Below are 26,587 nucleotides of genomic sequence, written 5' to 3' on the forward strand. Positions count from 1 at the left end.
ATCTGTCCAGTACCCAGTTGGAAGAGGGGAGAAGAGGTCTGGGACCTGGGCAGTAGAAAGGGCTGCTGGGTAGGCCCCAATGGTGTCCAAGGACAGAAAAAAAAAAAAAAAAAAGACTGGACATTTTAGCATAAGAACTGGACCAGTAGTCTGTTCCTGGCTCCGCATAATGCCTGAATTTCAGGACTATTGATACCTTGGTTCTGTGGTTGAAGTGCTTGCACTGATTCCACAAAAGGTTCCACAGACACACCGGACTGCACATCAAGGTGTTTGTTTGATATGCTATTTACATTTTTCTTAGTTTCATTCTCTCTCTCTTTTTTTTTTTTTATTGCCCAAGAAGATACATCCTTTAGCTTTCAAACTTTGCTTGTGCCTTCAACACTTTCCTGAGAATTTTCCTGCCCTTTGATAAGGAAAGCATGTTACATCCTGCCACACATGCATTGTACATGAAACCACCTTAGGCCCTGCTCACAAACCCATAACAACAAACCCATTTAGGTCTCAGCAGGAAGCACTTCTTGCATGAAGGCAACCTGTTCAAACATCTGGGCTCCAGGGCAGCCTAGGACAGTGTGCAAATCGCCACGCTGTGTCCCCAGACACCCCAGGAGCTGGATTTCACGTAAAGTGTCATGAAGCACCCAGTTGCACACTGCAGGGACTCTTGTGTTCCATGCTATCCTCCACCCCCAGTTCCTTCCCTGACAGGGTGCATTTGGATACAGTGATGCATGGCTTCAACTCATGTGACAACTTGGACTCTATCGTCACTTTTGTTTTCTTCATCCTCCTTCAGACAGAGTCATTGTAGAGGGATCTTGAGTTCATTCAGAACTCTGGCCAAGAGTCCCGGCAAAGCTCTTTGGGAGTGGGGAATCTCCTTAGAAATGAAAGACAAGTCACAGCCAGGGAGAGCCAGAGGAGGAGTGGCTGTCCTATCCTACTTTGCTTTCTGCCTTTGCCGCACCCTTGAGCAGCCCGCAGCCTCCTTATTTGGGGTTAGGGGCGCCCAGGGGAAAGGAAGCCGGGGGCTGCCTGGCGGCATTCCGCGCCACAGTGTGGGCTCCGTCTGCCGCGGGCCCCGCAGCACCCCCTGTCTGCGCCAGCACCTGTTGGCCCGCCAGCTGGCGGCCCGCGCCCCCCGCGCCCCCCGCGCCCGCCGGGCCGCCCGCCTCGCGCCCCGCGCGCCGCCCGCTGGGGGAAGGTGGAGACGGGGAGGGGACAAACGCGGTCCTCCCGGCCCGCCAGGCCTTCTCAGCGCAGCCAGTGCAAAGCGGCCACCGCTCCCCAGCCGTGCGTCTAGCCCTGCAGGCAGCTCCGGCACGCGAGCGCGCGGGACTCCAAGCTGCCTTAAGTCTCCCGGCTTCCTGCAAGAGCCTAGCGTGTACCCGGGAGGACTTCGGTGGCCGTCGACTGCAGCTGAGCGGCGGCTCCGCGTTGGATCGGGGCCGGTCCCGAGTCGCCCACGCGGCCTCCCTGCCCGCCCGGGACCCGCGCGGCGCTCGCCGGGCACGGTCCCCTCCCCCCAGGTGGGGGTGGGGCGCCGCCGGCCGCCCCGTTCCGCAGCTTTGTCATTGATCCCAAGGTGCTCGCCTCGCTGCCGACCTGGCTTCCAGACTGGCTCGGCGGGACTTGGAGTCCTCGCCTGCGTCCTGCCCCCCAAACTGACAGGTGCTCCCTACGAGTCGCCACGACTCATCGCCGCTCCCCCGCGTCCCCCCCCCCTCTTTCCTCCCTCGCCTCCCCCCACCCCCGGCACTTCGGCACAGCTCAGGATTTGTTTAAACCTTGGGAAACTGGTTCAGGTCCAGGTTTTGCTTTGATCCTTTTCAAAAACTGGAGACACAGAAGAGGGCTCTAGGAAAAAGTTTTGGATGGGATTATGTGGAAACTACCCTGCGATTCTCCGCTGCCAGAGCCGGCCAGGCGCTTCCACCGCAGCGCAGCCTTCCCCAGGCTGGGCTGAGCCTCGGAGTCGCCGCTTCCCTAGTGCCCGCCGCGAGTGAGCCCTCGCCCCAGTCAGCCAAATGCTCCTCCTCGGCCTCCTCCTGCTGACATCTGCCCTGGCCGGCCAGAGAACCGGGACTCGGGCTGAGTCCAACCTGAGCAGCAAGTTGCAGCTCTCCAGCGACAAGGAGCAGAACGGTGAGTCTCGCTCGCCCCATCCTCCCCCTTCCCGCTTCTCTCGGTGCGTTCCCGTTGGCATTGTGCGGTGGCGTGTGGGGTCCTCCAGCCTTGGAGCTGATGGTCGCGTCTTTGGCGCTGCAGATGAAGTCCTGTGAGTCCGCGTGCACTTTAGGGGGGTGGTGGGGATTCCGGGAGTTTGCAACTTCCAAAACTGACTGGGCAGCCGGAGCGGGAGTGCCCCACAACCTCAGCTTGAAGAGGACGCTTGGGCTGTGGGAAGGATTGGAAAAGTCAGCTATAACCGCACTGCAGGGTGGCATATGGCCAGAGTTACAAGTAAAAGAACACTTTTAAGAAGAAATAAAAAATGAATGAGCCTTGGCAAGTTTGACTTTACACAGGTATAGGGGGTCGCCGGGTAGAATGAAAAGTTCAGGAAAGGTATCAGTGTCCTTAATTGAAACACTGTATATGGGAAGGCAGGCACCAATTAAGAAATAGGTGAGACTATGGGGGTCGAGAGGTTACTTGAACATTTTCAAGGGAATCAGTGATGGTTTTTCTCATGTACTTTTTTTTTTTCTTAAAAACTTGCCTTTGTGACCTGAAGTCCTCACCTTTTGGTGGTGTGTTTTTTTGTGTGTGTTCGTGAATGACTATTTTGTGTGTGTTGGAAACGAGTTAATCCCGCATAGGAAATGAGAATTACTTTCAGCTTTCAAGTGTACCTGAAATGTTTAGAAAACTTTCAGATGCAAGTTCCCCTGGGCTGGGATCGCACGGAGCTGGAGAAAGGCTCCTTTCATAAGGCCAGGGAAGCTTCGGGTGTGTAATTTGCTTAGCCTCTGAACCCCATATGATTTACATCATTCCATTTCTAAACTCTTTTGCTCTTGATCTGCCATTATGAAGTAATTTTTGAGACTCTTTTGTAAATAGAAATTTTATACTGCACATGGAACCACAATGTTAATGTAGGCTGTCTGAAACTGGAATATTAAACACTCTGTTTACAAGTGGTGGTTTTTGCTGCTATTTGAAAAGAAATGTACATGTTTTTCTACTTTGTCATCTGTTTACAATGCAAGTTCACTAACCAGGTAAGAAGTCTGTGAGTGGCATTTGGAGAACGAGAATCAAGTGGCAAGCATTGTTTAACTCAAAGTGACATTTTCTATAATAGGGGATGCTTCAAGGCTCCACATCTGGATTTCAACTCTATAAAATGTTCATCTTAAAACGAAGCCCCCAAATACATAAGTACTCTTCATTACCCCTCACTGTGCCAGGATATGGTATCACATTTATTGTCATGCTTGCTCCTTACCCCTAGCTAATGTGATGGCATGAGGCATCTGCAGGCTCTTGAACGACTGATCAAAGGGCAGTCTAGTGATCTGTCTATAATCATAGGACTTACAGAGGGCTAAGGGGTCAAAGGAGGCACAACACCAGCTATACCCAGGCAGGAAGCAGTGCCAACCAACCTTTGTTCTTTCTAATGCAAAATAAATGTCCAGTTCAAATTATCACTTCTTACTGGATCAGCTTCTTCAGGACACCAGTGCATAGTACTTCTCTCTTCTCTCTCTTCCCAGTCCCTGATCTCTAATTGCTGTGCTCCGCACCTCCCAGACTCCTCAGCATGTGCGTGTGTGCATGCCCTTGCTCTTTTCTTGCAGTCCTTTCTTGTGATCCATGTGCTATCACCACTTTGTAATGAGCCCTAGAGCTTTCAGTTGCCTGCAGCCACTGGGTAGCTTCACATCCTCAGGAGATGTGAGTTCAGTAAGCCAGGCCACACACATTCTGGTGCCATCTGAGGCTGGGCCATTCTCATTCCTAAGATGCACGATGCTAAAAATAGCCTGGTCGTTTCCTAATCTGTGGGCAGAGGATCTGGCTATGTTTAGCTCTTGGAGTGTTGGCAGCAGGAAGTAAGCAGAGAGCAGAGGAACTACTCACCTTATAGTTTCCAGCCTCACGAGAGGTAGGACTGGCCAGCACTAGGGGGCAATATAGAGCTATTTTTCTGCACATGCTCAGGTTGAATTTTCCAGTTCATGGGGGTTTCAGGATTTGAAGCTAACAGGTGGGTGTGGAAGAAGATCCCTCCGGAATGTGACCAGATTTCCTGGAATAACAACTACTCCTTCCTCCTCTTTGACTTTCAAAATTGCCACTTCCCTATTTGGGTTATTTTTCACCCTCCTATTGGGATGTGTTTGAGTTTTGATTGCCCCATTGCTCATTGTGTTGATGATTGTTCAGTTCTGTAGATGTGATCCCTCCTAACAATTCCACCTAGAGAATGTCAGGGGCCCACTTGATGTATTGTATGCAAAGGCTTTCCAAAGGCCAAATGCATTGTCCAAATTGATCTTGCTTTGTGATAATAGGCACTTGGCTCTATTTCTTTTCTTTTCTTTCTTTCTTTTTTCACAGTCCATGGAGGCTTTTTATTAATGTGTTTTACATCTCTAGAAAAAGAAGCACAGGACTTTTCCTCCTGTGTGTTTTCATCTTGCTTCTTCATGGTCCATGATGCCAGCTGAGGTTGTCAGTATATGAAGCCAAACTGATGGGATGGGAGCAGATTGTTCTGCTGTTTTTCTAGGTCTTTGAGTTGCACATCAAATCTAGGGCTTATCACTCCACACTTGCTCAGCCTGCCTGTGAGGTTCATGGCAATTTTCCCAGCTCTGTGATCGTCCATGATTTCAAACTCACCATTGTAACCATGCTTCATCATCACAGTTAGGAACCTAATGATGACTTTGGAGCAGGGCCCATGTGGAAAGATGGCAGAAAGAGTTTGGCTCTGTTTTCAAGGCCCCTCCCCATAGTGCTGATATTCCTTATTAGTTTTAGTATTGCTTTGATGTCATAAGTGGGAAAATGTCTGTTCCATGTTTGAGCAAGATATACATACACACTTAGACTGGAGCATGTGGGCATGACTGGAACTTAGGGATGGGCATCATTTGCCCGGTTACCAGCTACTTGTTTGTTTGTCTGTTTCCTATTGTAAGATTATTGCTCTTGTGATTTAAATGAAAAACACTTTGATCTACCCCCTCCCCCCCCACACACACCCAGCACTGTCAGTAATGGAACCAGAACTCACACATGTGAGATAAGCCTTATACCACTGAATCTTATCCCCAGCCCTTCTTCATCCCTGAAGGCTTATTTCATACCCTGAGGCTCCTGTATGAAGCAAAGCTGTCTAGATTTTCCTTGAGGAAATGAATTGAAAAATAACACTGACCTACTTGGAGGATTTCTGGCTGTTAAACTAGGTATGACATAAGTATTTGGGATGAGAAGGCCTACTGTGGGGTGTGGAAGTCCTTCCTGAGTGCTCCTGAGTTGCAGCAGGTGAAATCACATATATGTTCAGAAACAACAAGAAGAAAGGCTTACTTTGTGCACTGAACGGAACCCTCATAGATAGCAGTTGCAAAGCTGTCGGGGGAGTGATGCTTCACCTATGTGTGTCAGTGGATTTAATTGACCCGTAATCTGAAATTGCTTCTTACTCTCTTCATTCTCCCTAACCACTTTGAGTTTTGACTTAAGAGTTTGCCTGTATTAGGGCTCACTTATGACCATCAGTTATTGCATATCCTCCTTCCTATGGGGTCCTTCATAGTTCTGGGGACCACTTAGCTCCGGGAGAATGGTCCACTAGGCATGCTTTTGAGTTTTTGGCCCCCTTTTAGTGCTCACTCCTTCTTCTTATGGCTGACACATGCCTGCACCTAATCAAGCTGTGCCCGCCTCTTACCCATTTTGGTGTAGTCTGGAAGTTCTATTGTGAACAAACTTATCCGAGGCTTTAGGAAGGTTCCCAGCAGTACACAGGGTCTGAGTGAGGGCTAGAAGGGCATTCCTGCAAGGCAGCCCTTAAATTTTAGTGTGTGACCTTTGTCACATTTATTTTTTTTGTCATTTAGGGGCTTTAAAAAGAAACTTCCTCCTATGGTTTTGTTCTGTATGAGAGAGCGGAGGCAGCTGACTAAGGAAAGAACTCTTATGTAATGATGAGCCCTGCCTTTTCCTTCCAATAGGTGGGTTTCAAAAGTCCTGTAACAACATTGATAGTTTGTACTGAATCAGACATACTTGACATTAAATTGAAAGGGTATTCAAAACGTGTAAAGGTCCTGCAGAAGCTCTGCAGATGGGCATGGGATTTGTTATCCTTGTAAACTGATGCTGGTATTGGACTGAGCTGTCTCTCTAGCTGTAGCCTGAGTGGTATAGCTCTCTCACTCAGCTAAGCCTTAGCTGTGCCTGGTCAGAGTAGCCCTCCTGTCTTCTCACCTGTCTTTTGCTCACTTCTGCCTTTGTGCTTGGAACTTCTGCAGTGTCAAGATTCTCAACTCTATAAACTTCCGGGTCTTTCATTTAAAAACCCGGAGGATAATCTATGTTCATTTATATAAAACACCCACAAATCAAGTATTTCTGAGACCACTAAAGTTGTCTCCATAGGCTTTGTGTTGTGTCAAAATACTGTGTCATAATCAAAGTTCCTTCACTGGATTATTCTCATTTTAATATTTTGGATCATTTATTTGAAACTATTATCTGTGACCAAAATATCTTTGTACTATTCATGAAATTGCTAATTCAGTTTTGAAAATTCTGTGCTGTGCATTTGTCTCCACTTACCTGTGAGTAAGAAATAGCCCTTTCCTTTCTCCTGTGCGTCTATCTAGAGGTTGATTTCCAGTTGCTGTGCCATAGTGCTTATGCTATACTGTTAAAATGGGGGAAATGTTTGCAGTGGGTCCACTCTTCCACCAGCACAAAGGGAGCAGCCATTAAAAGCTTCCTGGTACAGCCCCAAGCCTGAGAAAACCTTCTTCAACCCCTGAGTCTCAGAACTGATTGGTTAGGGTTCCTATCCTCCCAACAGCAAAGCCTTGTGACACTGTGGACAACTTAGCTCAGATTTCAGGTAAACTCACTGGAGGGACCTGGAGTGAAGAAGGGGTTGGCTTCTTTTGGCTACACCTTACCTCCTTGCAGCTTTTTGGCTTAACTTTTAAGAGTTGTACCTGGAAGAGGTATGGAGGCAAAAACAGAAGGTCCAGTGGCTTAGCTGACTGTCCCTGCTTCCCTGGCTAATACTGACTAGTATGCCTTTGCATACGTTGTACCTTCCTGTCATGGATAGTAGACATATCTTCTCTCAGGAAAGGTTTTGCTGACCTTTTAGTCCAAGCTATCCAACCTTCCTGTATCATCAAGGATAATTAGCTACATAGAATTTTCCGTGCTTTGTTATATTCCTCTTGTTCCTTGATTCTTTTTTCTCTTCTTTTAATTGGTGGTCTGTTCTTCTTAGCTCTTACTATGGAGTCTGAATCCTTTGAGTACACGGGCCTAGTCTGATTTGTTCTCTGTAGGAGTTATAGCCCCTGGATCATGGTGTGGCAAATACTGTGTTCCCACTCAATATCTGTGAAATATTATGGATGTGAGATTTATTTTTTTTTATACCAAGACAGTGGTATTTCCTCCAGAATCAGGCCCTCTTTAAAGATATAGTTCACAGTGTTTGGTCCTTTTCATAGGAAGATAAACTTGGGAATGGTAGGACAGATCAGAATACTACTTGACAATTTTGGTGAACATACCAAATTCCCAAGTGTGTGGGTACCAAGCAATGGGCAGGTTTCCTAGGTATGATGTGATGCTGGCTACTTTCTTAAAAGTGCTGTTTGCTTGTATACATGTGTTTTCTGAGGATGGGGATTTTATGCTAATTAAGACTGTTGAGAATGGTAAGTGGATGAGAAGCCTACAAAATCGAGATGATTTTCATTTTGTGCTTTGACTAATGGACAGCTTGTATCTTAAGATGCTAGAAATCACTGGTGTTGGTGGCACACGCCTTTAATCCCAGCACTCGGGAGGCAGAGGCAGGTGGATCTCTGTGAGTTCGAGGCCAGCCTGGTCTACAGAGAGAGATCCAGGACAGGCACCAAAACTACACAGGGAAACCTTATCTCGAAAAACAAAACAGACAAACAATAAATAACAACAAAGATGCTAGAAATCAGCAACTATGCTGATGATGTTTGACTTGGGAAGATCTTAGGATCCACTAATAAGAAAACTGGATGAGGCATTAGAGAGAAAACATCCCTTGTAAAGGCATGGGATAGGATATCAGTAGTCAATTGCTAATATGATATAATTTTCCTTATACTAGAATCAAATAAGCCAGTGACATTATGTTTCAGAATGAAACAATTTTTGAAGCATGTTTTTTATATAAGAAGGTTGTATACTTTGCTTGCCTAAAGGATAAAACACTATCTGCATGAACATTAAAGCAAACAACTTCATAAGGGGCACATTCATGTCATAGATCAGTTTGTCTGGCTAATGCATACTGTGATAATTCTACAGTATAAACATGAGACAGTTTGGCCAATGACTACAAAGGCTGCCTTTAGATTTCTTACCATTCAGTTTTATAGCTTCACAGCAAACAGGTCAATTGCTTGATGAGTTATTTTAATTAATAATTCAGTCCAACAGTGGACAGTGATAAAATGGATGGTTGACATTTGCAAGGTTGCTTCTAAAAGGGAGTTGTATATAATTTTTAAATGTCAATCTTGTATATAGAAATATTTTTCACTAAATGTTTCATAGAAACAGATGAATGACTATGTGGTGAACAAGAAAAAGCACCGTGTGTTGTTCTATTGAAGATTTTATGAGGGAAGTCTGATTTTACAAATGTTACATGGTCAGTCCTATTCAGAAGTTCATTGTTTTTGTTTTTAACAAAGCCAAGAACATCAGAAAATAAACTCTCAACAATAGATCAATTACTTGCCTAAAATAGCATAGGTTTAGTTTATTAAAAGCTTGTTTGTTGAAATGATTAAATCTGAGCACAAATGATCTGGAACTGTAAGCTAAGTCCTCAAATGTGATACTTTTGTATATTCTAAGCTCATGTCTCCTTCACTGATGACATTACACTTTCTTTTCATTGTATCTCTAAACCTCATAGATGTTATTCTTGTCTGTTAGAGGTGGCATTGCCTCCTTTGGGACATTAGTCTTGGTTGTCACCAGTTGTCTTTCTAAGGCTAGTTTTTTGCTTTTGCTTTTTTCCTGTTCCGTGGTAATTCCTCTAACTTTCAAACGATGATGCTTTTGTACTTGGCTTCATCCCTTTCCAGTTGAGTTGAGTCATTTCCCAGAGAGATGAGGTGTGTTGCTGAACACCTCCTGAGGAATATTGTGTTCCCTTGAAAGAAGCCAGCCTCCTAGTTCCAAAAGTCACACTAATTTAAGTTTAAGGACATGTATTTCCATTTCTGCAGTGTCCATTGTGCACTGATAAGACAAGAAGGGCCACCAGGAAAACATAGAACCCACAGTATAGGGATGTTTCTTGGGAGGCTCCCTATGAGTCTCTCATTTTGAAAAGCGTTATGAGTTTTAGGTGTGCCTGTCAGGGAGCATATTCATGCTCCTTGTTTGCAGAAAGCACACAGTTCACCTGTGAGCATCGCATGAGGTATTCAGATAAACAAGCAGCTTAGTGGAGTTCCCACAGCTGGTGAAATATTCTACTGAAGTCTGCCTCCAAGACAGGCTTGTAGTCATGTGCCGAGTCTTTATGAAACAGATCTTGAATGCTTTATTAGGACATTGCTTTCAATCAGCAAACATAATGAGCATGTGCTCTATGCTTAGCTCTGTCCTAAATGCTAGGGCTCTGCTGGGTACATGAAGAAGAACTTGTTATTTCCCCCTCCTCCTTTTTCTCCTCCTCTTCCATTTTAAACATCTGGTCTTACTTTGTAGATCAAGCTGGTCTTGATCACACTATTGTAGCTCAGGCTGGTTTTAAAACTCACCATTCTCCTGCTTCGTCTTTCTGAGTACTAGGGCAATTATTGCCCTTGGAAATCTGCTACAGAAGCTGACAAAACCATCCTTTACATCATGTGCTATCAGTTCTGGGTCAACAATAACCACAAGGATGAAAAGGACTGACCACACTTGGATAGTTTCTGGGTCTGGATGGCTGATTTGGCCTAAATAGCAGGTTCAAGGAGAAATGCTCCTTTAAGGCTAAGCTGATTTGATTGGAAATGAGTGTTTGAGATAAAGAGAAACATTGTACAGAAGCGGGGAACAGCCTGAACAAAACAACAGAGGCAAGAACAGTCTAGACTCTAGAGCAAAATCAGGAAAAGTGGAAAGTTGTCCTGAACTCGTGGATTTGAAGTCTTGAGGCTATTTTCAGTGTCTGCTTCCTGCAGCGTGGGCATCAACACAATGAAAGACAAAATTGTCTTCACGTTTAAAATTCATCTCAAAACCACCTTTTTTAAAGGTATTTTCTAAACAAGTATACAGAGAAAGAGTTCGTCTTTGATGCCCATGGTTAATTACTCGTTGCTTGAGCCTTTCTTTTCCTTCAGTATTTAAGCATATTCTGAATTGGCTAGATGAGCAAACTGCATAATCTCTGTACCAGTTCCCAAGCCCTACCCATGTTCACACTCTTCTGTTATGCCTCCTTTATATAAACAAAGAGCTATTTTCACACTTCATTCATGAAAGAGATGGTATGCAGAAGGAGGCTGGGGGAGGGTTCCAGAGGTTGACAAGAGGCAGCTTCTGTTACAGGGCTTTAGTATAATGAAGCTATTACTTAAACATGGACAACAGCTTTAACATTTTTAAGGGAAGACGAATTCAAGTATAGTAGGTTATTAATCCTCATGAGATGCTTTTGCTGAGAAACTGCGTCGTCAGTTCCCTGTTGAGGTTACCTCTGGCCCCTGTATATATAACAACGCCTACAGTATCTTAAGGTAGTGAAAGATCAGAAATGACTCAATTATGGTGAGTATTCTGTGTAGATGTGTTGTCATTATTTGAGGATATACTCTTCGCACTCCAGGAAATCCTTGTTGCTAGGTGGATGCTATTTTAAGCATTTCAGTGTTTGTAAAATAGAGCTAGGCCTCTGGCTTAAGAATGCCCAGCCCACTGTACCTGTCCTTAGTTCACAAAACACATGAGAAACCATCAGCAGAAGTTACATTTCCACAACACTTATGTTGTTTCTGGCAGTTCTTTTTTCTGGCTATTTAGAAGGACATCTGTTTTTTAAACAGTCATATCATTTATCTTTTCTCTCTACTGAGGGATAAATCACAGCTTATATCCCATATTGCCACACATATTCATAGCTAGAGTGATTAGAAATGTAAATTGGGAGGCATTAAAATGCTATAATTTCCCTTTCAATGCCAGCAGAGTGTGTTTATAATCAGTGCATTTGCTTGAGATGTGAGCAAGATGTGAATAGATGAAATGAAAGAAATATTCAACTTTTCTTTTTCTTTCTCTCTCTTTCCTTCCTTCCTTCCTTCTCTCTCTCTCTCTCTCCCTCTCTCTCTCTCTCTCTCTCTCTCTCTGTCTCTCTCTCTCTTTGAACAGCATCTTTCTACACAGCCCTGGCTGTCCTGGAACTCCTTATTGTAGCCTCAAACTCACAAAGATCTGTCTGCCTCTGCCTCCCAAATGCTGGGATTAAAGGTGTGTGTGCCACCATGCCTAGCCAGAAATTTCAATTTTCTTATTGGTGGGTGCTTTCTCAGTTGGTTTTGGAAACTGGAACAATTCAAAGTGTTTATTTCTGACTTGTCCTATTTTAAACCAAGACATGATTATGCAGACTGAGGTTCACATTGTTTAAGAACTTGGGAGACACCATAAATCAATAGTAATGCTTGGTAAAATGTGACCTGCCATCAGATCACTGGAGAACAGACTTAGCATGTGTAAGGCTCCAGTTTCTATCAATAACAATAAAAATAGATTCACTAATAAATTGATCTGAATTTATTATAGCAATTTTTAAACAGGCTAAAAATTTTAAAATTTGATATATTTGAAAAGCATGGATCTGTACATACATAGTCAAAGGGGGGCAACCTGGGGTCCAAGCTGGGTGTGTTGATGATGATGATGATGATGATGATGATGATGATAATAATAATAATAATAGTAATAATAGCTAATTAATTTGGATGCAGCAATGTCTCAAACTATGTGTGCAGTTTAGTGTGCTATTGCTGGCACTCTACAAGTATGTGGAGCGCCTCATAGTACCAAGACCACATGTCATAGCACAGTAATATTTTCATAGCCTTTGATGCAATTTTCTACCCATTAGAGACATAGATGATGATTGCAACAGAATCTTGCACTGTGTTGCTCATTGTGGTCAAAACTGTCTTAATTATTTGCACATGAAACAGCCATCTAAGAATAGCATAGCTTTGCAGGTTGAGATCTGGCCAGGATATTGAGAGGCTCCTCTAGGAACTTAATTGGTGACACTAAACCATTAAAGAGTAATTTTCATTTCTGTTTATTTTTTTAATTTTATTTATTTATTTATTTATTTATTTATTTATTTATTTATTTATTTTTAGGATATTTGCAGACTTGAGGTTTAAAGGCATGATTAAGCACATGGAATAAGGAATCAAATAATCTCTCTGCTTCTTAAAAAAAAGAGTTTGTCTTTCCTGGTGGAAATTCATTTTTAATCTGTACCGATAACTTTTAATAGACATCAGTTGGGCACCCCATTAAGCTAACTGCTTTAAAATGATTTCCTTCTAGAGCCTGCATTTATATCTTAGGAAACCAATTAGCTTGACTGGATTTCCCATTTCCTTTGCAGTGTTCCTCTGCAGCCTGTTCAGAATGGTTAGCCCACCAAAGCCAAGCCCTTGGAGGTGCAGACCTTCGGGAAGAAGTGCAAATGCCATATTTTGCATTGGAAAAACCCGGGAAACGGGCCTCTTATGCTATATCTGCTGAACATTCAAAACTTCATAAAGCACAGGAAATACTTTTGGCATGTGGGAATGTGCGGTGTTTCCAAACTACAAACGCTGTACTGCAAAGTTTCCCGGGAGTGGTGGATTATATGAGACCACGTCCATCTAAGCAAGGCTTGTTTAACTAGCTTGTGGTTCTGGGGCTCATTCAAACACTCTTAAACCAAATAAAGGGAATGGATGTAATAACTTCTTTATGGAAAGTCCATAAAAAGCTAGAGGGCCGTGTAAACAAATTGGGTCATTTACTAGATGTTTAAGTGATAGATTTGCAGTCCAAATTTAGGGCTGCATGTGATGTTTTATAGGGTCATGCCTATATTCTGACTTGAGCGTAAGGGGATAAATTTGGCTGTTTGTGTGTTTGTTTTTGTCTAGCACGTGAAATCCCATCATTGTTATTTTATTGTATAATTTGAAAATACCTAAGATTTAGTCCATATATATTTGTCTTTTGTCTGTCCATTCCACTTTATATGAAAAGTTGAATTGGCCTACTTTTTGGTAGCACTGGGTTCTATTAAAGGAAAATATGGTGATTGAAATTGAAATTTTCCTTCTAGGCTCAGACACGTCTAAACTAATTGTAAAATAATTGTTCTGGCTCACAAAAGGAGACCTTCAACTATAGCCATGTAAAAGTAAAAATCCAAACAGCAGTTATGACTTATGGTCATTGGAACTCTGATTGTCTTGGAATTAATCTTCTTATGACAAACCTCATATGACATCAGTTCATCTTCCTGGAGAGTTAGATCTTAAATCCAGTCCCCAGTTTTCTTCCTCTCAGTAGAGCCTCCACACTGCATTAGAAAATCCTTTCCCTTCTCTGAAATTGAGCAGGAGGATTGTGTCACACTGATCCACAACATAGAGCCTGGAGAGCTAGGGGCATAAACCGTGCACATTAGATGGACAGCAGAAGCCAAGCATCCTTTGTGAGCATCAAAGTGAGCAGAAGATGGTAAATAACTTCTACATTGAGTCTGTAGCATATCTTAATTCTCTGGTCCCTCAGCTCTGCTTGGTTTGCATGGCTTTAAAGGAAATGAGTGTGTAAGTACTCCACAGTACTCATTAAGGAATCAATGATCCTTTCTAGCTTTTAATAAGTGATAGTGTCATACCATGCTGGCAAGTCTGATGTGTTGCTGTTGGAAGTTTGGCAGAGGAAGTAAGTCCTCTGACACCCAGGTTTAAACGGCAGACAATGGTAGATGCTACAATTTCTGTGTGATGTGTGACTTGCCTTTCCTTCTTCCTTGCTTCCTTTCTCTTTCAATCTCTTTTTAATGATGGCCTTAAGTCTGAAAACAACAAGAGCAAAAATATCTAAGATTTTTTCTCTTAAAATGAATTCTCTGTGATTTTGCACACAGAAGCTGAGGTTCAGGTTATCTTTGGCTCATGGATGTAGGATTTCTCCCCCAAAACTGAGATAACCCACTTCTTTGAGCCATTGGTTGGGGACGGTGCATCATGCTGCAAGTGTATGGCTGGGAAGCAGAAGAGAGGAAAGTGAAGGTTTCCTGCTGTGCCCTTCAAGGGCATAGTCCCAGTGATACAAAAAATCTCCTATTCAACTCTGGCCATTTAAAAGTTCTACCACTTTCCAAAGGTGGTACCCAGCCATCATCACATGGGCCCTTGATGGACTCCCAGGATCAGTACTGCTTGTTGCCTCCAAGTCATTTATACTGAAAGGAGAGTGTGAAATATACATCTAAGGCCAGTCATGACAGTACACAGATATAATGTCAGGACTAATGCAGCTGAAGCAAAATATTGATGTAAGTTTAAGGCTACCCAGGCTGCAGGGTGAGACCCTGCTTCAAAACACAAAATGACCAACAAAAAAGAAAAACATGAGAGAGAGAGAGAGAGAGAGAGAGAGAGAGAGAGAGAGAGAGAGAGAAGAGAGAGAGGAGAAAATTATCATTAGCACTTATCCAAGGTAAAAAAATGCCATACTTACTGTTGGGCATATTTGAAAAAATAGCAAGGGAGTTATTAAAAGACATTGAGAGAAGTTGTTGGAGTAGGCTGTGAGCAGAGGGATTGAGAATATAGACAGTGCCAGTACCTTGCAGAATCAGAGGTAAAGGGAGATTTGAATAATGGGAAGACACTTTGTCTAAATTATAACTTGTCTTGATGGTGACATAAGAAGAGGGTGGCAGTTGGGGGAAGCAGAAGGAGGGATAAGAGGGGCATCTGTGACTGATATGTAGGGGCATGTAGAATGAGCTGAAAAGTTCTTTTAAAAGGAGAAAAATGAAATAAATATAAAGGAATGGTCACTGCAAGTTGGAGGCATGAAAGGAAGAATATTTTACTGACTTCAGAAAAAAAAAGCCCAGGGACTAACATCCCTGGTAAGTCAAATTATGAGCTATATCCAACTGCTCCTGAGTAGAGGTGGAGGCATATGAACACTGCTCATCAGTGAAGATTGCAGTTAAAGGAATAAGAAACTGCATGAAGAAATCCCCATGAAGGGGTCGCAGTCCAGGCAAGGGGGCGCTGGCCTTGAAACAGAAAGTACAAGACACCAAGGGTCAATAGAGAAGTTTGAAGAACAACAGAATCATAATAGAGTGACCAGTGAAAATGAAAACAGAAATTTGAATACTTCAATGCAACAAGAGGTATGGAAGAATGGCTAAGTAAGGATATGAGATCTGGAGCGTTAAGGCGGAAACAGGCATCAGAGTGGTCCCAGAGGAGAAGTACAGAGGTGAAGCAATGATTTGTTTCTATACTGGCATGCTTTTAGGACATGGGAGACAGGCAGAGGAAGGGGATGGGTTGCATACATAGTAAAGAACATGATCCAGGCTCCCATAGTCCTTGTGTATCAGGAAATGCAGGTGAAATGCACAGAGACTGTGCGTTCTTCCTGATACTGATTTTCTAGCTCACTCTTAAGCGACACATGTTTTTATTATTGTGTAAACCATGTGTGTGTGTGTGTGTGTGTGTGTGTGTGTGTGTGTGTGTGTGTACATGCATGTGCATGCACAGAGGTCAAAGAACAACTTTGTGGAGTCAATTATCTCCTTTCCCTTTTGTGTAGGTTCTGAGGGCCAGACATAATGTCATTTACCTCTAATTCCAGCACTAGGGAGACTGAGGCAGGAGAATTGACAGGAGTCCTGAGGATCAAATTCATGTTGCCAGGCTTGAGCAGCAAGTCCAAACCCAATGAGTCAAATCACTGGCCTTGCCATACTCTGAGTAGGTCTCCTCATGTCTGACACATACCTGCTTCTCACTGGAGGGTCAGAAAGACTTTGAGTCTTCATTCCTCTCAGAAATTCAGCATTCACCGAACATCATATCATTTCCTCTGAAAATTGGAACACTGAACACATCTGTTTTGCTGTTACTTTGATATCCTAGTTCCCATCTTATAGATACCTCATTGCCATCCAGTGATCCAATTTCACAGACGTTTAGAGTACTTTCAAAGTCTCATGGGGGTGTCTTGGTCTTAGCACTCCAATGTGAAATTGCAACTTCAAAGACACAGTTTCTCTTCTGCATTCCAACACAAAGACTCCAAATGTATAACACAATTCATTAAAGAAGGCCAGAATGATTTTCAGGGTAGTGAGTGAATATTGACATTTCTATTTGCAGGTAAAGTATTTATAGTTGCATTTGCATTTTCTGCACTCTGTCATTATCCAAAGTGGGGTGAGGGTTACTGATGGCACAAACTGTGCCAAAGTGCCCTTATTACTCTGTGATCTAGGTTTTAGCTGCTCCCCTTGGCCTTGAGGGTAAATACCAGATAACTTCCCCACAGTAGAGCTGTGAGTGATTTTACTCTAGTCAGGTGTGGATGGATGCACATGACCTGGGGATCAGATTGAAGTTCACATTCTGAGTTAGTAGGCCCTGAGTGGATCCCAAGAGTCTGCATTTGAACAAGCTCATAGGTGGTGGTGGTGGTGGTGGTGGTGGTGGTGCTGGGCTAAGGACTAAGGTCCAAACCTCTATGGCTCTCAAGGGCTACTGAGACTCTTTCCTTCTTCCTTCTTACACAAGACGCCCCACAGCTGACCTGTATGCACCAGGAACATCTTCATTTTCCCAATGCCCAGTCATCCTGCTGACCCCGTAGTCATTATCCAAGGGAGATCTTGAAGGATAAAGGATGTAGAAAGAAAGGAAGAGTTCCATGAAGAACTTACAAGAGAGCATGTCACAGTTCAACTCTTTGTTGTGGAAAAACAATAGAACTGAGAAGTTATTTGTTAATGATGAAGGTCTGTATCTGACATACTATAGAACTATGTGAATGTTATTGATAAGACCTTAAAAAGCCAGCAAGTGTTTTTGCTGTTAGATTTAGATTAGGTTCCTAATGCTTGATTTTGCTTTCTTTTAAAATATATGCTTAATATTTTTATACCATTATTTTAGTATCCTACATTTCCCCAACTTTATCAAATATAATTGACAAATAAAAAATCTGTGTCAACCATATTTAATTAAATGTTTTGATACACGTTTTTACTGGAAAATCACTACCACAAATCAACTAATCGTCTGTAACCTCACATGGTTATCTTTTTGTGGACATGATGTTATTTTTCAAAGCTATATTTCTTTAATACACACTTGTTTGGCTTTTATTTGCTAGAGGATCTGTCAGTGTTATTGTGAAGGACAGAGGGTTTATTTAGAAGGTGTATACTGTATTTGACCTGCCAGGGGCTGACGAGACTGCCATTTAGTAAGTGCTTGTGAGTGGAGCAGGAGTTCTTTACACAAAGCAAACTGACATTTAGGGCCCATCCTTCCCCTGCTCCCTAAAACCCTTTTCAGTTTCCCAGTTTGCTGTTCTCATTCTCCAAGCTGCCAGAGTGCTCCAGTGGCCACCACGTGTTATTGTGGATTCCAGTTACCAATGTGTCTTATCTTCCATAACTTTTAAGTGTCAGTCAATAAAATGTTGAATAGTCTTTAGCATAGGGCCTCAGATGGTAGGTCTTGAGAGAAATATAAACAGCACACTTGGACCCAGCACAGCTTGTCCTGCTGTGCTGTCCACTTCTGGGATCCTAAACCAACTTCTAAGATCTTTAAGTGAGTCATATGCCTTATTTCACAACCGAGAGATGTAACTAACGTCTGGCTTCATTTTGAGGAACTAAAAGGGGACACACAGGATGGCCTCAGTCTTTCTGCTTAGACTGAATAAAATTGATGAACCAAGAACCTGATGGGCAGATTATAATGATGACTGCTTAGAATGTTATTTCCTCAACCAGAAAACAGAAATGTATCATTTACAGGAAAAAAAAAAAAGGCTTTTAAACTGTGAACTTTGTGAAAATACTTCATTGCAGTTGATTCCTTCAGAGAAGATCATGACCTACCAAAAGTTTCTTTGCAAAAAACTTTAACTTTAGGATTCTCATCCCCTTCTGCATTTTCCAGTTAACCTAAGATGCAGCTCAGGTGTTTTCTCCTTGTTTTCAATTTTCTCTTTGTGCCTTGGGGTTTTGAGATTTCTATTTCTAATTTGTCCACTGGAAGGAAAAATACTAAAAAGGTGGGGGTTTTGTTGTTGTTGTTGTTTTATAGTCACTCAAAGGATATGTTTTCTTCTTCCTTGGAAATGAAGTTGATTTTCTCAGCTCTGAACATATGAGATTATGGGCAAGTCTTCTGTTGCTCTGGCGTGTGGACAAAACAGAAGCAGACCCTGGAGAGAGAGTTCAGAATTCATGGCAGGAAGCACATGTTCAGTATGCCAATATTTATGGTGTCACAAGCAAACTAAAACCACACACTGCTATTTACATAAGTGTGGTGCCTAGACTGCATAGGCGTGTGCTGTGTGGAAGGCAATACAATGTTTGGGACACATAAAACCTGGCATTTATTTCACATTAGATTTCTTTCTCTATGAGGGAGAGTTAATAATTACTTAATTATTTTCTTTATTATATATGTTTAGACTTGAAGTCAGCTGCAATCAGAAGTGGTGACATTTAGCAGAAATGCAAATTAGCCTTGTGCTATGGGTATTGTGAGTAGGCAGTGTCATACTGGCACCCTTCACTCCTGGGCTAAGTACTTAGGTGTGCTGATTGTCCAACTGAACATGAACTTCTTCATGGACACATGGATGATCTTTGTTATTTTTGTAGTTGCATCTTATTCAGGGTCTTGGCTTGTATTCCATCTCCTTGAAAAAAAATTGACATGCAGACTTTTGATAAGAAAACATATTTGCTCCTTTTCTTTATGGCAAATATCCTTATAAGCTACTATGTACTTGATTTGTAAGGACAATAAACTATCAGAGGCATTGATGGGAGTCATTCTCCTTTCTCTACTTTCACAAGACAAATACATGAAATAATTCAGTGATAATACTGTTTTGCAGGAACTGTAGTAAAAATGTGAGAATATAGTGGTATTAGAAATGAGTTCTGTAGAAAATGGTGTGTTACATCTGCTGGGGTGATGTGACATCAGATGTGAATCCTGACCCATTCTTTTCAAAGTTCCATGTTCTTCTTAAATTCCTTCTACTTACCCCTTAGTTGACTCAAGTCTAGAATACTGTCTGGCAAGTATCCAACTTACAGAGCATTTTAAACATTTTGTCTGATTCTGCCCTTTGAGAAATGTTCCTGTGACTCAGTGTCAAAAGAATGTTTCTCAACACAATTGTTGATAGAAAGCGGTGATCTTTGGTGAGGAGGGAGAGGGCTTCCCTTGTGAAGGATGTAAGAAAAAAATAATGTAAGGAGTAACTCCCATATGAACCAGTGGAGCTTGACTGTGTAAATCCTTCTACTCAAGGGACAGAGCCCAACATATTTAAGAAGTTATCTTATGTTTTAAGCTCTGTAATTTAAACATTGTGTTTTAGCTTTTTGTTTGTATTTCAAACATTTTATTCTTAAGATTTCCTTCAGTGTTTCCATAAAAAGACAAAATTTAGTATGTCTATTTTGTAAACAATTTTCTTCAACATAGATTAAAGGAACAATAAACTTTCCTGAACTGCTATTTTCCTGCTAATTCGTCAATATTTTTTATGCTCAAAAATTTGAAAATGATTATAGGTTTTCCCTGAGCTTTTTATGTCTAATTTTGGTACTAGAAAAGAAGAGGAAATCACAACCCAAATCAAATCAAAGAAAGTTTCTCTATAGTTTTTTTTTCTGATAATTTAAGTCAATTAGAGGCTAATAAACACAACTGTGTTTCTTTAGTGGTGATTAGCAAGTTGAAGAATGGTGCTAGCTTTTCGTAGACCTTTAATAAATCAATTTGTTAAGTATTTAATACAAGGAGCCTCCCGAGTCTTGGGAGAGAACTGGCCTCTCCTATTCTCATGCTCATCTAGCCACCAAAATTGATTTCCACATTTTGTGTGTCACCAGGGTCTTTGTACTGGAACTGATAGCAGGTTAAAGGATACTTAGTATTTTAAAACATTAATAGACTTAGTTTTAGTGTGATCAATATTGCCACTGAGTCATGAAAGTACAGTTGTAATGAAACAATTTGAAAGGAATCTGAGTTCTAGGTAGTGGTTAACTCTTAGTATTTTCCCAAGTGACATAATACTGGTACAGTGTTTCTTAAGAAGCTTGGGGGTGTCTTTGAATATCTCGATAATAGCTGACCTGTAACATAGGCTCTCCTGTTACTCTGTGACTTCAAGTTCCTGTTGCTGACTCTTCTGTGACTTCAATTCTCATGTGAAGGGAGAGTGTTGGTCAAACCAGAGATTTAGACAAAGCTTCAGAATAAAGTTTTGCTTATTTTAAAGATAGTGAGATTGGGAAGATTCTCCCTTTTGGTGAGTATTTTGTACTCCTGTAGATAGGTCATACTTATTTTATTTCAGCCTTCATGTTCAAACAAATAATAACATACAGACAGCAATATGACATATATTGTTATTTTACTCAGTTTTGGAAATTTAAGTCTAAAGCAAGACAATATTACAGGGAGAAGAACATTTTTTTCCCCCTTTGAATGTAAGCAAGTTACTAGCAATTTCATTGCTCCTAAAATCCATACTTGGAAACATCTAGAAATTTTCGATGTGGACTATGTTGTTGTGTGAGTGTATCTTTGGCTCTAGGAAGGATTTGATTTAATCTCTTCTGCCACACATTTTGTAGGAAGCAAGGATTCAACTATTTCTAACAAGATGGAGAGTAGACCATCAGGCTCAAATCTTGTCTAATTGAGAAATACCTTCTTTTCCTCTGTCTACAATAAAATCCAAATGCTAAGCTGACTCTGGAATAGAGGTGGGAAGCACCTTCTTTCCTTATTTGCATGCCATGGATACTGTTCTCAACACAGTAGTATCTGTCTCTCTGTGTATAGGAGTGCGCGTGCGTGTGTGTGTGTGTGTGTGTGTGTGTGTGTGTGTGTGTGTGTGTGTGTGTTGAGGGAAGGATGCTGAATTCAATCTCTAGTACAGTTCCTCAAGTGCCATCCACATTTTTACAAGACAAGGTGTTTCACAGTCCTGTAACCAACCAGTTAGGTAGGATTGGGTGGATGGCAAATCTCAGGCATCTGCCTGTCTCCACCTCCCAGCGCTGGGGCATCTACCACACCTTGCTTTGTTTAATTTCAGTAATTTACTTATGCATTACTTTTGCATGGGTTTTGGTAACCGAATTCAAGACCACATGTGTATAAAGCAGCCAGTCAGCAGCTGAACTTTTTCCAGGACCTGTAATATCTGTCTTAAACTGGAGACCATTCAGGAGTCTTGCTAATTTATTTGCTGCTTTGTGACAATGTAGAGTGGAAACATTTCTGGACTCATTCAGTAATGTTACAATTTAATTATTAGAACTTTCATGCTAATGGAGATTTCAAAACTTAACAAAATCTAGTCTCATATTCATAAGCATGTAAATACCTGAACACATGTATCCCTCACTCCCTAACTACAGATTGTAGGAGTAGCATCCTGGGATGAAATCTGATTTAATTTAGCAATAAGCTGTGTTGCATTTTTGAAGGCACCCTCATGAACGAAGTTCCTGGACCTCTACTACGGTGGAGGCTGAGGCTGTTGTTAGCAAGGTACGTCTGTTTCCTCCTTTCCCTGTTTTGTTTGTTGAACCTAGACCCTCACTACAGGCAGTAAGTACTCACAGTACAAAGACAAAAGACTCAGAGAAAAAGGAAAATTGTCCACCTCTCCCCTCCATGTTTAGAATATAAACCATCACACCCACAATGTCATCATGTTCAGGCGTTAGTAGGCATTTGGACATTTAAAAAGTAAACAGTTAAATCTATGAAAATCTGATTTCTTATACAATTTGTTTCGATATATTTGATAATTATTGGCATGTTTTATTTTTTATTTCATAAATATACTTACTTAGCAATAGAGTACTTAGAAGCATTTTAGAAAATTTTGTAATTACAAGTATAAATGTACGTTTGTTGTTGGTTTTTTTTTAATAATATACTTATTTATAATAACTTATTTTGCCTCAGGAGGGAGTAACAGCTTTACACCTTAGCGTTTGGAGCTGAGGTGTGCAAGTTGAGCTGAAGATGACAGTGTAGGAACAGAAAAGAGATAGGGGTTTTATAATTTTATAGGCTCTGGGTCTTCACAGAAAGATGTAGAAACCTGAGGAAGTAGTTAGACATGGGACTTTGTGTGCCATTTTTACCGTAGATGATAAATTGTAGAGAAGGATCAGATAAAGGGAATGAGATTTGGGTAAAAAAAGTGGCTTGCGAAAACCCGTGGAAGTAGCAGTGTTACATGAAGACTGCTATAATAAGGTATGTTTATAGGACTCCCCTTGGTACCATCTCTCTTTTCCAAATCATAAGGATTGAGTTCTCTATCCTCATTTGCGGACAGGTGATTTCAGGCCATCTTCACAGAGAAAAGATGTGCCTCATGCTTGTAGGTGCATAATGAGCTAAAACAGTTTTCTTTATTGTTGATTCTTAGCTGTCTTTGGCCCTAAACAAGCCTCCTGCTCATGTGGAGTGACCAAAGATTCTATTCCGGAGCCTTCGAAATCATTGCTTAAAATGTTCAAGCTTTTCTAGCAGCAGGCAAACTTTCTCTAGGAAGACAGGGTTCAGCCGTGCTGGTGTCACTGGGGCATGCCTGGGCTTGTCCAAAGAGTACAACTGCCCTGTTTCCTGGCATGGATTTTCTTGCTTCCTTTCCTGAAAATAAAGCCAAGAGTTACAAATACTGTGTCATCCAGTGTGTAATAGTATAAACATCTGTCAGGACCAAACCTGTGTCATCTCAGATGGCTCCTTACGTGTGGAGAAAGGGAAGATGGACAGGACTGCTTTTTAATTACGGCTGCCCTTGACTTCCTTAGGCATCAGAGGAAATCCCATTTGCACACAGTTAGGAAACCTGGAGTGTTGTGACTCATTCTGTTTTGGCTGTGCACAGTATAGAAAATGTCTTGCCTAGGAAGGAATTCCTTTCAAAGTGTCAGTGTTTCCCCACGCAGCTCTCAGCTCCTGTCTGAATAGGCAGTTTTCTTTGCATAGGCGTTCTTGTGGGCTCAGCTGCTCTGTAACCGCCTCACCTCTCATTAATAATTCCCGGAGGCCAGTTTGTTATAAGGAAACATTACACATTGCCTTGCAGACAGTGTGAGTGTGTGTGGGTGTGAGTGTGATAATATGTGTATGAGTGTGTGTATGTGTGTGTCTGGGAGAATGTGAGTATGTATGTGAGTGTGATAGTGTGTGTATGAGTGTGTGTGTGTGTGTGAGTGTGTGTGTGTGTGTGTGTGTGTGTGTGTGTGTTTTCCTTAATGACCAACCAGAATGATATTAAAGCTCTAGAGAAGAGAGTGAACATCAAATCCCCCATTACTTCGAATGCTAATCAAGGACATCAAACTCTTAGGAGGAAAGTTCTGCATGCTTTTCCAACCAAGTGGCTTTAGTTTCTGCTTTGTTTGTCTTTGAACCATTTGAGTATTTAAAGGAATAATTAAGCATTCTTCCTAAGCTTTGCAGTTATTAGGAAACCACAGAATAAATTGTTCTTTTTTTTTTTTTTTTCTTTTTTGGTTCTTAATTGAAAAAGAAAGAAAGAAGAAAAAGAAGGTAGGGAGGGAAAGAAGAAGGGAGGAAGAAACAAAGGAAGGAAGGAAGGTCTTTTCAGGAAGAACGCAATCACTGAGAGTGTAGGTGAATTTGGAGAGGATGCTGGAGCTGGGTACCCCATGAACTATAATTCTTTCCTACCTTTCTCATACTGGTACTACACATGCCAACCCTGAATGATGTAACCCTGCTTAGATGGCTGGGCCCCAGGGCAGTAAATCAATCTCTCTCTCTCTCTCATTCTCTCTCTCTCTCTCTCTCTCTCTCACACACACACACACACACAGATTTATTTATTTATTATGTCTACAATGTCTACATGTTTTGCCTGCGGGCCAGAAGAAGGCATCAGATCTCATTATAGATGGTTGTGAGCCACCATGTGGTTGCTGGGAATTTACTCAGGCCCTTTGGAAGAGCAGCCAGTGTTCTTAATTGCTGAACCATCTCCCCAGCCTGACAATAAATCTCTTATGAGAAAATCTGTGAATTATACTGTGCTGACACTACTTGTGGGATTCAGAGGAAAGTACCAATAGCCCCTCCCCACTGGAAAATCCTCATTGCTCATACTAACACCTTAAATATTTTTACATGTCTTCATAAGTATTTCCAGGAGTGTATAAACACTACAGTGATACAGGCTACTATATTGTAAATATAAATATTTTATTGATTAGAGCCAGGATAGGAAGCAGTAGAGATATTAGGAAAGCACTTCCTAAAATACATTTTCTCTTTTGGAAATGTTTTCCAGTGAACCCACAATATACTGGAAAAAGTTCTGTGTTCATTGCTGAGCCTAATCCAGAGGCTTGAGTGAGAGCATATGCAAACAGCACTTTATTTCACCCTAAAGATGGTATCTAAAGTACAAGGTTTTGGTGTGACTAACCAGGTCATGGCAAAGGTGGCCCTTTAGGGTTAAGACTTTAAACTTGGCACTTTATCCTAGAAGCTACATGGCTGCAGTCAGTGCATGAGAGTGCATGCCCCATGTCCACAGCAGAGTCGTAGTAACAGTTATCTTTGTTGTTGGCACCTCACAAGAAAAGCTGTTTTTCCTAAGTTCTAAGGGTTTTTCTGCTAAAAAAAGATAGCTGCCAACATAAAGTCCTCTCATTGTTTTTCTTTGTTTCCTTCTTTTATTAATTTGTATCATTTCTTTCTTTTGCTGTTGTTTGTTTTGCTTTTTCCTGGACACTTGTTGGAAGCATTGGGAATATACCATATGGTTGCACACCATTCATGGTCTTTATAGACAAATATGTATGGGAGTATATAAACCATATGAGAAATTACTGTGTTTACAGCTTACTTCTAGCATACCATCCAAAGCCTGTACTGATGGACTGGAGAACTATAAATTAACTTCTAAACATGATAAATCTCTCAAGCACACCTGCACCTGCATCTAATGGAAGCAAGCTGCTTATATTTGATCTGAACAATGCCTGTTCATGCTTTCCTACCTGAACATCTATACTTACCTATTTGTGACTTCCAACCAAGGGAAAGCTCTTTCAGACGGCAGGTATAAAGAACAGTGAAAATTAAGAATTAGTTGGCTTTCACATTTTCTTTGACCAATGCATCTACTTCCTCTATGGTATCTTCAACGCCTAAGATTCTCTCTTTCATCATTTTTCTCTTTTTGAGACAGGGTTTCTTTGTGTAGCTTTGGAGCCTTTCCTGGAACTCACTCTGTAGCCCAGGCCGACCTCAAACTCTTGGAGATGAACCTGCCTCTGCCTCCCCAGTGCTGGGATTAAAGGCATGTACCACCACTGCCTGGGTCTCTTCTGTTTCTTGTATTCTTATGATTATACTTGCATCTGTAGTTCCTTTTCATTTACTCAGATTTTCCATTTCCAGAATTCCCTGTTTGTGTTTTCTGTATTGCCTCTATTTCAATTTTCAAGTCTTGAACTGTTTTCTTCATCCCACAGACACAGCCGACCTGACCTCCTAGGAGGTCTGGGACACTAGACTGACAGCTACGGGCCTGCATGGGACCAACCTAAGCCCTCTGCATATGAGTGATAGTTGTGTAGCTTGGTCTGTTTGTGGCCCCTAGCAGTGGGACCAACGTCTGTATCTGGTGCGTGAGCTGGCTTTTTGGAATCTATTCCCTGTGATGGACACCTTGCTCAGCCTTGATGCACGGGGGAGGAACTTGTTCCTGCCTTAACTTGGTATGCCATGCTTTGTTGACTCCCCTGGGAGGCCTTAGCCCTTCTGAGGGGTGGATGGGTGGGCATAGAAAGGAGCGGGGGGAGGCAGGAACGGGAAGAGAGGAGGGAGGAGGGCAAACTGTGGTTGGTATGTAAAACAAATTTAAAAATGTAACAAAAAAAAAAAGAATGGTGAAAATTCAGCTCCAGAGTATTATACTGTCTTGCTTTATGAAGGGAGCACTA

The 26,587-nt window shown here is 41.8% G+C and overlaps 1 protein-coding gene across 1 annotated transcript in view; it reads left to right on the plus strand.

Moving 5' to 3' along the window:
* Nucleotides 1-1,217: 1,217 nt before the first annotated feature.
* Nucleotides 1,218-26,587, plus strand: part of Pdgfc (platelet derived growth factor C) — a 164,580-nt gene continuing 139,210 nt past the window's right edge. Inside the window, exon 1 of the mRNA XM_036190469.1 lies at nucleotides 1,218-2,154. Coding sequence (XP_036046362.1) covers nucleotides 2,037-2,154 — 118 coding nt within the window. The 5' untranslated portion in view covers nucleotides 1,218-2,036. The remainder of the gene's footprint in view (nucleotides 2,155-26,587) is intronic.

The sequence above is a fragment of the Onychomys torridus genome, chromosome 6, assembly GCF_903995425.1.
Source record: "Onychomys torridus chromosome 6, mOncTor1.1, whole genome shotgun sequence".
NCBI classification, from domain to species: Eukaryota; Metazoa; Chordata; class Mammalia; order Rodentia; family Cricetidae; genus Onychomys; species Onychomys torridus.